The sequence below is a fragment of the Physeter macrocephalus genome, chromosome 1 (genome assembly GCF_002837175.3).
Source record: "Physeter macrocephalus isolate SW-GA chromosome 1, ASM283717v5, whole genome shotgun sequence".
In the NCBI taxonomy this organism is placed as follows: Eukaryota; Metazoa; Chordata; class Mammalia; order Artiodactyla; family Physeteridae; genus Physeter; species Physeter macrocephalus.
In genome coordinates, this window is record NC_041214.2 from 38,225,199 (window position 1) to 38,238,076 (window position 12,878).

Sequence of the window (12,878 nt, forward strand, 5' to 3'; positions counted from 1 at the left end):
ACCACAAAAAAAAAAAAAAAAAAAAAAAAAAAAAAAAAAAAAAAAAGAATTTTAATCTGATGGTTGTTATCTTTTTGATTAAAAGGATATCAGACATACTAAGTCTGTTAGGTCAGAACAATTTAAGTGTATAGTCATAAATTGAGATGTAAGATACCTTTAATATTGTTTTCCTTTGTGAAATATATACGTAGTTTTTAATTGCACATCTTGGGACTTCCCTGGTGGCGCAATGGTTAAGAATCCGCCTGCCAGTGCAGGGAACACAGGTTCGATCCCTGGTCCGGGAAGATCCCACGTGCTGTGGAGCACCTGGGCCCCTGTGCCACAACTACTGAGCCCGTGTGCCACAACTACTGAAGCCCGCGCGCCTAGAGCCCGTGCTCCTGATGGTTGTTATCTTTTTGATTAAAAGGATATCAGACATACTAAGTCTGTTAGGTCAGAACAATTTAAGTGTATAGTCATAAATTGAGATGTAAGATACCTTTAATATTGTTTTCCTTTGTGAAATATATACGTAGTTTTTAATTGCACATCTTGGGACTTCCCTGGTGGCGCAATGGTTAAGAATCCGCCTGCCAGTGCAGGGAACACAGGTTCGATCCCTGGTCCGGGAAGATCCCACGTGCTGTGGAGCACCTGGGCCCCTGTCCCACAACTACTGAGCCCGTGTGCCACAACTACTGAAGCCCGCGCGCCTAGAGCCCGTGCTCCACAACAAGAGGAGCCACCGCAGTGAGAAGCCTGTGCACCGCAACAAGAGTAGCCCCCACTTGCTGCAACTAGAGAAAGCCCATGCACAACAACGGAGACCCAACGGAGCCAAACATAAATTTAAAAATAAATAAATAAATAAAATAATAAATTTCACATCTTTAATTTCTTAAGGATTCCGAACCATGTTGTAAGGGCCTTGTGTTGTTAGGATTCTCTAGCTCCTGTCGACTCACGGAAGTCCAGGGATCAACATTAGCATCACCTGGGAATTTGTTAGAATTGCAGAATTTAAGCCTCATCCTGGACCTGCTGAATCAGAATATGCATTTAAACAAGATCCCTTAGTGAGTCCTGTGTGAGAAGCTGAGAAGTTGCTCAGTAGTTGAATGATAATCAAACTGTATTGTGCACAGGATCACCTGGAGAGCTTGTTAAAAAAAGATTGCTTGGCTTCCCTGGTGGCACAGTGGTTAAGAATCTGCATGCCAATGCAGGGGACACAGGTTCGATCCCTGGCCCGGGAAGATCCCACATGTCACAGAGCAACTAAGCCCGTGCACCACAACTACTGAGCCTATGCTCTAGAGCCCGTGACCACAGCTATTGAGCCCACGTGCCACAACTACTGAAGCCTGCGTGCCTAGAGCCCGTGCTCTGCAACAAGAAGCCACGACAACGAGAGGCGGTGCACCGCAATTAAGAGTAGCCCCCGCTTGCCGGTACTAGAGAAAGGCTGCGCGCAGCAACGAAGACCCAACACAGCCAAAAATAAAAACAAATTTATTTAAAAAAAAAAAAAGCATTGCTGGGCCCCATCCCTAAAGTGTATGATTCAGTAGGTCTACGGAGGGGGCCAGAATTTGCATATCTGACGGGTTCCTAGGTGATGATGATGATACTGTTGTCTGAGAACACCCTTTCAGAACCACTGCTCTAGCTGATTTCTTAAAAACTAAACAAAATTATTGAGGATGTAGTTTTTCTGAACTATAATTTTTAGATAACCTCTTATTTAAAGAATCTTTCAAAATGAAGTTGCATAGTTCTTCTGTTAATATTAGATCAAAATTCTTCTTATCCTCTTGTTTCCCAAATCACTCTATAATGTGAATTAGAAGCCATATCTTTGTGGTGATTACTTCTATATTTCTATACTATTTAAATGTATTTTTTAGCCATAATATTTTACAACTAAACACAGCATGAATCTTTCTGCAGATTTAGGTTAATACTGTTATTTAGCTTAATAGTGAGAAGCCCTTTTGTAATTATTTTAGATATAGTATACATTTCTAGAATTTCTAACAATTTTGCTGGTAGATCCATAACATTTAACCAACCAATTGGCTCAAAGTTAATACCTGACAGGGAGATTAACTTGTCAACCTGAAGAAAGACATCACAAAACATTTTATAATTGATCAGATTCTAGAAATATGAAACTATCATTACCTTAACAATAGGCATAGCATGCCTTTTATTTTATCAGTATGAAAGGTGTGGAGGTTTTTTGATAGAAAGGATTTTAAGATATTTTGTACCACCTAAGGAAATTAATGTTTTCTTTCTCCAGGTGATAATTGATGACCAGTTACCTGTGGATCATAAGGGAGAATTGCTCTGTTCTTATTCTAACAACAAAAGTGAATTATGGGTTTCTCTCATAGAAAAAGCATACATGAAAGTCATGGGAGGATATGATTTTCCAGGATCCAATTCAGTAAGTAAGATGATCCAGGCACAGAGTTTTGCTATCTGATATGACTGTTTTAAGTTTGAAAGATTATAGATGATATATTTGGTTTAAATGAAATCATTATCAACCCCTGAAAAATGTTGATCAATCACCTTATCATGGGGTACATATTTTCTTTTGTAAGGTTATTTGCACATTGTATAGATTGGGTGTTCAGAAAAGCCTGAAGTGTATGTGTCTACCGTTCCGGTGGGATATATGGCCAGTTAAATACAGTGTACCTTTCCAGAGAAGCCTGCAGCTCAAAGGGATATGTCATATTGTCATCCTTGTATATATTTTTTTGATTTGTAAATTCAGGTTCAAGGAGTTTGGAGTTAGTTTTTCCCAACCTTAACACAACTTAACCTGTAAAATCAAGGTATGTGCCGGTGTCCTTTAGTTGTAAACCACTGGCCTTATGCCAGAAATTATTCAGGCTAGCATGACTTTGAATTATAACACCCATCAGCCTGTTTGCCTTAGAAAGGTATTTACCCTTTCTTAGCCTCTTTGCTTGTCTGTGATATGAGTATAATACCCACCTCTCAAGAACTGTAAAGATTAAATGAAGTAATATATGCAAATCACCCATTATTCATACCTGGTTAGTATCCTTGCCCAGTACCCAGCCTCCTTCATCCTTCTGGTTCTTATAATGCTAGTCAAAGAATGTATAGTTCATGGTTAAAGGTAATAGGATGTTAAAATTTCTTCCCAGTCTCCATGTTCAGTTGCTCTGTCCTTCAAATATTTTTAGTTTAGCTTTCTAATCCATTGCCTGTTGATTTACCCAGTCAGCTTAAAGAGAGAAGGAATGAGCATATATGTAAAATGTTAGGAAAGGTGACTGACTGTCATATTGTAAAAACTCAGTAAATGGTGAGTGACTGTCATCATCATCATCATCAAAGCAGTTTTTTCTGTTAAACGTTTTGAGTTTTCATCATATTTATCAATAAAACAATTCTTTGAATCCAGGAAAAGCAGCAGAGATTGTAAGAAGAGAGGCTTGTGCTTAAATCCAGGTAGGAATTCGAGTTAAATAAGAGATTTATTACTGGTAGAGAACAGCTTACTATCTTCTGATTTATTTCTATCAGAATCATCATATCAGATCAGTGAGATTTGATAGCGACCCTGGGGATTTATTTAAGAGCTTGAAAACCACGTTGACAGTCCTGACTGTGTTTATTTTGCAGAATATTGATCTTCATGCACTGACTGGATGGATACCAGAAAGGATCGCCATGCATTCAGACAGCCAGACTTTCAGTAAGGATAATTCTTTCCGGATGCTTTATCAAAGGTAAACATTTCTCTGTCTCTGTCTCTGTCTTTTGTACTAAAAGGGGCTATTTAGAAACTTCATGTTGGGACTTCCCTGGTGGCACAATGGCTAAGAATCCGCCTGCCAATGCAGGGGACACGGGTTCGATCCCTGGTCAGGGAAGATCCCACATGCCGCAGAGCAGCTAAGCCCGTGCGTCACAACTACCGAGCCTATGCTCTAGAGCCCACGAGCCACAAATACTGAAGCCCGCACGCCTAGAGCCTGTGCTCCGCAAAAGAAAAGCCACCGCAATGAGAAGCCCACACACCGCGACAAAGAGTAGCCCCCGCTCACCGCAACTAGAAAAACCCTGCAAGCAGCAACAAAGACCCCAACGCAGCCAAAAATAAGTAAATAATAAATAAATTTATTTAAAAAATAAAAACTTAATGTCTTATTTAGAATGGATATTGCAGAGGCTGTCATTTTCAGTTATTAGGGAAGTTGTGTTTTTAAAATAGACTTTATGCACTCGTTCCAGCCAGCCCTCAGTCATCCTCACTGATGCTTACAGTTAATCCAGATGGTAGATAATCCAAACATTTGAATCTAGAATATGTAATTTTGTACTTCCTGAGTACTTATCAATTTGAGGGAAGGTGGGAAGAGAGAAGGGTGAGAACATAAAGAGGAAGATAGCTTAAGCCTTAAATGGATAATCCACATGAAGAACTGGAAAACTGTCTGTACAATAATACACATTCAGTATTGAAACCAGAAAGCTCACTGATTTGATAAATAAAATGATATGGCTTTGGGGAAAATACATTTGGTATTTCACATCTTCACCTTTATTTGTAAATCATTTGAAAATTTAACATTTATTTGCCTTCATTGATAGGTTTCTGCCTGAGAATTAAGTTGTCTAAAACTGGAAGGGAAAAGAAAGAAATGTGATAGTTTTTCTGATTTGCTGTAAAATAGAAATGTACTTGTTAAAAGTTCTCTGGGGGCTGTTGGGAATAGCCCATTTTAGAAAAGATTTCCACTTTGTGGAAATTTTCATGTAAGCCATGAGGCTAAAGGAAAGATGGTGTGATCTAAGAGTGCAGATGTGTTTTCCTTTGATTATTCGTCTGTTGGGTCCATTCCAGGTTTCACAAAGGGGATGTCCTCATCACCGCATCCACTGGCGTGATGACTGAAGCTGAAGGCGAGAGGTGGGGCCTGGTTCCCACACACGCATACGCCGTGTTGGACATCAGAGAGTTCAAGGTTTTGCCTTACATTTGTTTCCCTTGTTTTTCTTGTGTGCTAGTAAGACGTTGCAAGGATTCCAAGTGATACATGAGCCTTTTAAATACTGACAAATCAAGGTTTAGGCCAAGTTTTAAAATCATTCCACCTATTACATTAACAACTTGACCTCTACCATTGGAAATTATGAATAAAAAGATGGGAAATGTAATGACAGTAGCAGCACAGATACTGATGATAGAACAGGAACATTGTATGCCTCTCTTTTTTCCCATAAAAGTAGCAGGGTCGAAGTGAAAACATGTCCCTCAAGGTTCTGGGCTGTCTGTTGGCGTTGGGGGTCAATCGCAGTGTCAGGCTATAGAGCATAGTAGACGTTCAGTAAATAGCTGTGCACGGACGAAAAATACGAGGATACCTATGAATAGGAAACATGCCAGTGGGTTTGCAAGTGTTTTCCTAACAGCCCTTGCATGCTAGGAGGCTTTTTTCAGACCCTTTTTCTGTGTGTGGGTGTTGGCACGGTTGACTTCATTACTTCTCATGTTATTGATTAGTTATTTTTCACTGAAAAATAGATCTGTTCTATGGATTAGAAAATATAAAAATTATTAAGGAAGGCCTCTTTTTCCCTGATGGTATAGAAACTAAGCTGTCTAGTTACTGGAAACTTTAACTAGCAGTGTATTCCAATTTCTTCTGTTTAAACTTAGAAGAAGAAGTAGTGATTAATCAGCAAGAACAGAGTACTACTGTGTATTAATTAGTCTGATTTTCTTACGTGGCACATGGAACTGTATGAATTACAAAGGCAATTGGGACCTGCTGCAACATTTAAAAATTTATAGTCTCAGAGCTTTCTGAATCAGCCCCCCCATTGTGGTGCCTCCACACATTTTGTTTAGAATTGTCTCTTTCTTTTAAAGTGGCCTAAAAATTGACTACATAAAGCCAAAAATATAAAAATTTATGTGAAATTGAATAAGCTGAGAGGTTTGTGTTTGTTTCAGGAATGTAATTTGCCACAAACACAAATTAAAACATTGGGAATAACAGTTGCTATTATTTAGTAACAATTTTATTGTTAGAACATCCTTTGAGATAGATATTAATGAATGTGTCTGGCAAGAGATTTAAATTTAGATAATGAAACAGTCAATTTGAAAGTAAGCTTGAATATGAGGAAAATTTCTGTAAAGATGTATCATTTACTTCAAGTAATAAGACTTTGTTATGATTATTCAAGGGAAACTAGAAAAACAACATATTTAAGAGAAAAATAGGTATCTGTGGTTTGACTTGAAAACAAAACACTAAAAAGTTATTAAATTTCAGTAAAGTAAACATTTCAAATAATAGCCTTGTTAAAAATCAGTTAACATTGTTTACACAGTATCAATCCCATGTGTCAGTTATTCTGTAATGATTAAGGCTGCTTGTTTTTTATTTTTTTATACATTTTATTTTTTATCTTAAATTGAGGTATGATAGATGTACAATACTGCATTAGATCCAGGTGCACAGCATAGTGATGCGATATTTCTACATGTTATAAAATAATCACCACAATAAGTCACCATCTGTCACCATACAGAGTTATTACAGTATTATTGACTGTATTCCCAGTGCTAAACATTTCATCCCCATGACTCATTTATTTTGTAGCTGAAAGTTTCTGCCTCTTAATCTCCCTCGCTTATTTTACTCATCCCCTCAAGCCCATTGCCTTCTGGCAACCACCTCTTTTTTCTCTGTATCTATGAGTCTGTTTCTGTTTTGTTATGTTTGTTCATTTGTTTTGTTTTTTAGATTCCACACATAAGTGAAATCATATGGTATTTATCTTTCTCTAACATTGCACTTAGCATAATACCCTTTAGGTCCATCCATGTAGTTGCAAATGGCAAGAATTCATTCTTTTTTATGGCTAACATTTCATTGTATATATGTATACCAAATTTCTTTATCCATTCATCCATCAATGGACACATAGGTTGTTTCCATATCTTGGCTCTTGTATATGATGATGCAGTGAACATTGGTGTGGATATGTCTTTTTTGGATTAGTGGTTTTTTTTTCTGTGGGCAGATACCCAGAAATGAAACTACTTGATCGTATGACAGTTCTATTTTTAATTTTTTGAGGAATCTCCATACTGTTTTCATAATGGCTGGACCCAATTTATATTCCCACCAAAAGTGCCCTTGAATGTCAGTGATACCTGGGACCTGCCTCTGAAAAGCTTAGCAGCAGTTTCCTCTCCTTTATATATATACTCCTTCCGTTAAGAAGTGATAGAGTCCTGAAATAAGGAGATTTCCTGCTCATGTAGAAATAGGTTTTATGAAAAGAAAGGAGTTAGAGGTCAATGTTTGTTGGCTGATGTGTGGCAGGGGCAGGGTGAGGCACAAGTGGTGTAGAAGAGATTGAGAACAGAAATTGTATTAATGAGATTCTAGGGAATATGGCCTGAGAGTAATTAGTCTGGCTTATGTCCAGAAATCACATCTTCCCCAGGCCATGATTTGCCACATTTGAAATAGCAAAGGAATGTGTTTTTTTCCAAATGTCTTCCAAATAGTTTTATTTGTGACATCATTAGAAAAAGAACACAATTTTCTAAGTTGACTCCTGGAAATAAGACAAATCTTTTGGATTTACAGGCTCTTTTGTTTTTCTGAATTAGTGTAATCAACTCTGTAGACATGCCCAGTGTTTACTGAGCGCATACTGTGTTCCATAAACTCAGTGGAGACGTCTGAAAAAGGATAATAGTGTTACCATTTCAAGGAGTTTACAGTCGCATTGGGGAGGCAAGACTCCTGCATTTGCACAAGTAGGAAACGATATAAGATAGGATACTACTTATTGTAAACTAACGTAATACAGATTGTTAGCACTATGAACTTTAAAGGAGAGGTAGTAATTCAAATGAGAAGGAAGTTGCTAGGTGCTAGAAACTTTTCATGTGTTACTCCATTTAATCTTCACAACAGCTCAGAGAGAGTAATGACCAACCAAGGCCCATAAAGCTGATAAATAGTAGAGCTGGAATTTGGTCCTATTTCATTATGACTCCAAAGTTCGTGTTCTTTTCATTGCTTCAGTCTTCACTGAGAGACAGTGGAGAACGAAGCTAAAGAGGATCTGAAAAGAAGAGTAGTTAAAAGGGATCCGAGAGCACCTTCCAGAGACAGGAGCAGTAGGAGCAAAGGTGTTTAGAGGTGAAATTGAATAAAAGGCTCATTTGTGGGGTTGTGAGAGGAAGGGCTCCCCCGGAGCCAAATGCGGGGGGCCTGGGCGCTGGAAAACAGTGAGGCCAGAGTAGAGCAGGCTCTGAAAGGACAGGGAACACCGGACGCTCGAAGGCAGGGCAGCCCCATAGACCTTCCTGTGAGGCTGCAAATGTTCTGTGTCTGTGCTGTGCGATGCATTAGCTACTAGTACACTTGGTCCTTGAACTCTTGAAATGTGGCCACTGTGACTAAGGAACTGATTTGTAAACTGAATTAAATGATACCAATTTTGTTTTTCTTTTTTGGCTGCGCCATGAGGCAAGAGGGATCTTAGTTCCCCAGCCAGGGATCAAATTTGTGCCCCCTGCATTGAGAACTCAGAGTCTTAACCCCTGGACTGCCAGGGAAGTCCCGATTTAATTATAACTAATCATGTGTGATTAGTGGCTACATAAGGACAGCATAGCTCTAGGGATAGGTAGCCATTTATAGTTTTTGATCAGATATGGCATTTGGGGAAGTATTGATTAAAGAATAGTAATTTCAGATTTATTTGTAGGGAAAAGAATGGATAAGTATTCAAATTGCATCCTCGCTTGGAGAATGATATAGCTAATAAAAATACGGTAAAACTGTTTTGCAACTTCGTTATCTCCTGGTTTTTTAAATAGGGGCTGCGATTTATCCAACTGAAAAATCCTTGGAGTCATTTACGTTGGAAAGGAAGATATAGTGAAAACGATGTAAAAAACTGGACCCCAGAGTTGCAAAAGTGTTTAAACTTTGATCCTCGAACAGCTCAGAAAATAGACAATGGTAAATATCTTTTTTTTTTTTTTTTTTGTGGTATGTGGGGCTCCCTCTGCTGCGGCCTCTCCCGTTGCGGAGCACAGGCTCCGGAGCGCAGGCCCAGCGGCCATGGCTCACGGGCCCAGCAGCTCCGCGGCATGTGGGATCCTCCCAGACCGGGGCGCGAACCCGGTTCCCCTGCATCGGCAGGCGGACGCGCAACCACTGCGCCACCAGGGAAGCCCCTGTAAATATCTTTTTAATTTAATAATATTTGATCTTTAAATAAATAACATGCTTTAACAGTGTGAAATGTACTTAACTGACACGTCATTAAGAATTTTTTTTAGACTAACAAAGACATCTGAATTTCAGGAATATTTTGGATCTCATGGGATGATCTCTGCCAGTATTATGATGTGATTTATTTGAGTTGGAATCCAGGTCTTTTTAAAGAATCAACATGTATTCACAGGTAACTTTTTTGCACATTTCAGAATATGCTTTATAGTAGTCTCCCTTTTTTCATTTAAAATGAAATTATTTGGGAAGACTAGTGTTCTCTCTCTTTTTGTCATGCCCACAGATGACTGTCGTGTAATAGTTATTCTCTTTATATGCTTCTTGGTTATGCCAAAAATTTAAAAAACAAGAAAACCCGATAACCTAATTGTATTTGAAACACAAAACAAAAATAGTATTTCAGTTTAGCTCTATGAGAAATTTAATTACTACTTTCTTTGTTGATTTTGTCCATTAGCACTTGGGATGCTAAGCAAGGACCTGTGAAAGATGCCTATAGCCTGGCCAACAATCCCCAGTACAAGTTGGACGTGCAGTGTCCACAAGGGGGCGCTGCGGTTTGGATTTTGCTTAGTAGACACATAACAGACAAGGTACTGATACCCTTCTTATATCCCATGCAGAAATTCTTTTAAATATAATTAGACCATTGTGAGCAAGATATGTAACTTGATCACCAGCCTGTTTCATTTATATAGGTGGCTTGAAAATAGTGTTTACTTAGATAAATGAATATTTTCCTCAAAGGAAATTGGTCGTTTATAATTATACACTTAAAATCTCGCTCAGAAATCATCTATGAAGAAAAATATGAGGAAGCTTATGCTTTCTAGAGAGGGTTTTACTGTTGATTCTATATGCTTAGATCTTAAGAATATTAACATAAAAAATATGCTAAAGAGGGTTTGGAAATGTTGATTCATTGGGTCTGATTTTATAAAGGGTAACCATAATTTTAATGGCTTTAGAGTCAATTTTTTAGTATCTTGCTTCATACAATATGGTCATCTATTGAAATGACAGTTTAATTCAGAAAAATGACATTTTTTTAATAACACTAAATAGAAATGCTCTTAAACTTAGAAATAATCTCCTTCCCCTCCCCTCCCCACCTCCATACACAAACACACACACACACACAGGAGCATTTTGAGCCCATTTTCCTAACCATATCGGATTCTTTGTGCTTTTAGGATGATTTTGCAAATAATCGAGAATTTATCACAATGGTTGTATACAAGACTGATGGGAAAAAAGTTTATTACCCAGGTATGTTTAGTAAACAGACATTCAAACAAACATTAAAATTCTATTTGTGTGATTAATTTGAAAATGACAAATTTTATGTAGATAATATACAGAAATTAATAATTATGCTGATAGACTAAAAGAAATTACTCAAACAGATGGGTAGGTATTTATGCTACTTGTGTGTTTTGTTTTGATTTATTTTTAATTTAGAGACCTCAGGAATTTGGGATTTCTACACTCTTGCACATTGCTGTCAGAGCTTTATTTCTAAAATTTAAATCCTATCTTTTTTCCCTGATCAAAAATTCTGTGGTTTTCCATGGACTCTTGGATAGAATCCAAACTCTTCAGCTTGATGTCTAAGGCTTTTTATATTCTGGCCTTCACCTCACTGTCCCCCTTTATCTCATGCCCCAGCATTTCACAGTGGGTGTGGCTTCTCCTGAACACACCATGCCCTTGTTGCCCCTCTTTTCACACGGTTTCTTCTGCCGAGAATCTCTTCTACCTGCCCTCTGCCCACATATTCCTTTTACTCTATTCCGCATAATGAATGTGGTTAAGATCCAGTTTATGTTATTTTCTCTGTGATAACCTTCCTGCCAGGCAAAGTAAATCTTTCCCTAAGGCATTAATATACTGTGTTGAGACCATTTTGCTTTCACATTAAAAAATTTTTTTTTATCACTTCATGATGGGAGCTGTTAGTTTATGTTCTAGTTTGGGAGACAAACAATAAGAAAAAAGAGACCTGATAGTGACACATATTTGTAAAGAAATGCATAGGGTCACATTGGTTACTTTGGTTGGGTGGCAATGGAAGGCCTCTTTGAGAAAGGATAAGAGGAACTCTGAATCATGAACAGGAGTCAGTCATGCAAAGAAGTAGAGGAAAAAGCATTAGAAGTAGAGGTAAAAGCATTATAAGCAGAGGGAACAGCAAGTGCAAGGACCCTAAAATGAGAGAAAGATAGGTGTTTTCTGGGAACAGAAGAAAGGCCAGGAGGCCTGGGAAGTGTGGTATCACAGAAATGGTCAGATGTATGCAGGCTTAGATCACAGGAGGTCTATCAGCCCAGGAAAGGGTTTGGATTTTGCTCTAAGCGCGATGGGAAATCTCTAGAGGGTCTTAATCAGGAAAATGGCATTATCTGATTTTTTTTTAAGAAAATTCTTTGTAGAATATATTGGAGGGGACAAAAAATGGAAGCAGAGAACCCAATTCGGTGATTTTATTTATGTGAGGAGTGACGGTGGTTTGAACTGAGGATGCTAAAGTGGAGATGGGGAGTGGACAGATTTGGGTTTGGTTAGGGTTGTCAGGACTTGGGTTAATGTGTGGTCAAAGAGGAGTCAAGGATGATTCCTGTGTTTTTGTCTTGAGCCATAGAAAGGTGTAACATTGACTGAGATGTAAATGGTGGGAGCAGGGGAGAGAGCAGATTTGTTGTGGAGCAAAATCAAAAGTTAATTTTTGGTTTTGTTAAATTTGAGATCCCTGTTAGCTCTCCAAGTGAAGGTGCCAAGTAGGCAGTTGGGGTTTTGAGCAGAATTCTGGGACAAGGGTAGGGCCGCAGGTACAGACGGAGGAGTCGGGGATAAGGAAGGCATTTGAAGGTAGGACTGTATACAAATCACCTACGGAGAGAGTTGTAGGTTCAGAGACAAACACCCAGCACCTGGCCCTTGGACTCTGGCATCTTACGGTGGAGCAGAGGGCAAGTTACCACAGAAGAATTTGAACAGAGTACCTGACGAGGCAGAGTAAGGTTTCACATAACCCAAGGGAAGCAAATACTCCGTGCAGGAAAGAGTGGACAGCTCCACCCATTGCTATTTCTGAGGTCCAGTGAGATTAGGCCAGAGAAGAGACTGTTGGACCTAGAGCTCTGGCAGCATCGTTGGCCTTGACAAGAACAGAGTTGGCGAGAGGTGGGCTGGAAGCCCAGGTGGAGTGGATTGAGGAGGGCCTGAGATAAGGAAGCAATCACGGACTGTGCTTTCAAGAAGGCTGTGCAGAGAAATGGGCACTGATGGGGGAGATGGGATCAAAAGTGGTTTTGTCCAGTTTTGTTTTGCTTGATGACAGGAAAACATGGCCTTCCTCCCCATTATGCTGCATTGAGGGTATCCCAAGCTTTTCTGGGATGTGCATGGCACACGGTAGGTCCAATGATAAATGTCAAGTTAAACTAGCTAAATTTTCCATCTTTCATGTTGGTCATTATATAACCAAAAAAGCACAAATTTTGTGAGCATATTCCTAGCATTAACATGTTACATGGCTTTTGAATTTCAAACAACTTGTTACTC

At 38.8% G+C, this 12,878-nt stretch overlaps 1 protein-coding gene across 2 annotated transcripts in view; it reads left to right on the forward strand.

Moving 5' to 3' along the window:
- CAPN7 (calpain 7) overlaps positions 1-12,878 on the forward strand; it is a 38,554-nt gene that overhangs the window by 18,463 nt on the left and 7,213 nt on the right. Inside the window, exons 10-16 of one of the 2 annotated variants that reach the window (XM_007108843.4) lie at positions 2,294-2,440; positions 3,658-3,764; positions 4,883-5,003; positions 8,894-9,038; positions 9,387-9,486; positions 9,772-9,907; positions 10,508-10,583. In XM_007108843.4, coding sequence (XP_007108905.2) covers positions 2,294-2,440; positions 3,658-3,764; positions 4,883-5,003; positions 8,894-9,038; positions 9,387-9,486; positions 9,772-9,907; positions 10,508-10,583 — 832 coding nt within the window. The remainder of the gene's footprint in view (positions 1-2,293; positions 2,441-3,657; positions 3,765-4,882; positions 5,004-8,893; positions 9,039-9,386; positions 9,487-9,771; positions 9,908-10,507; positions 10,584-12,878) is intronic. The other variant, XM_055090538.1, reaches the window with a different exon arrangement.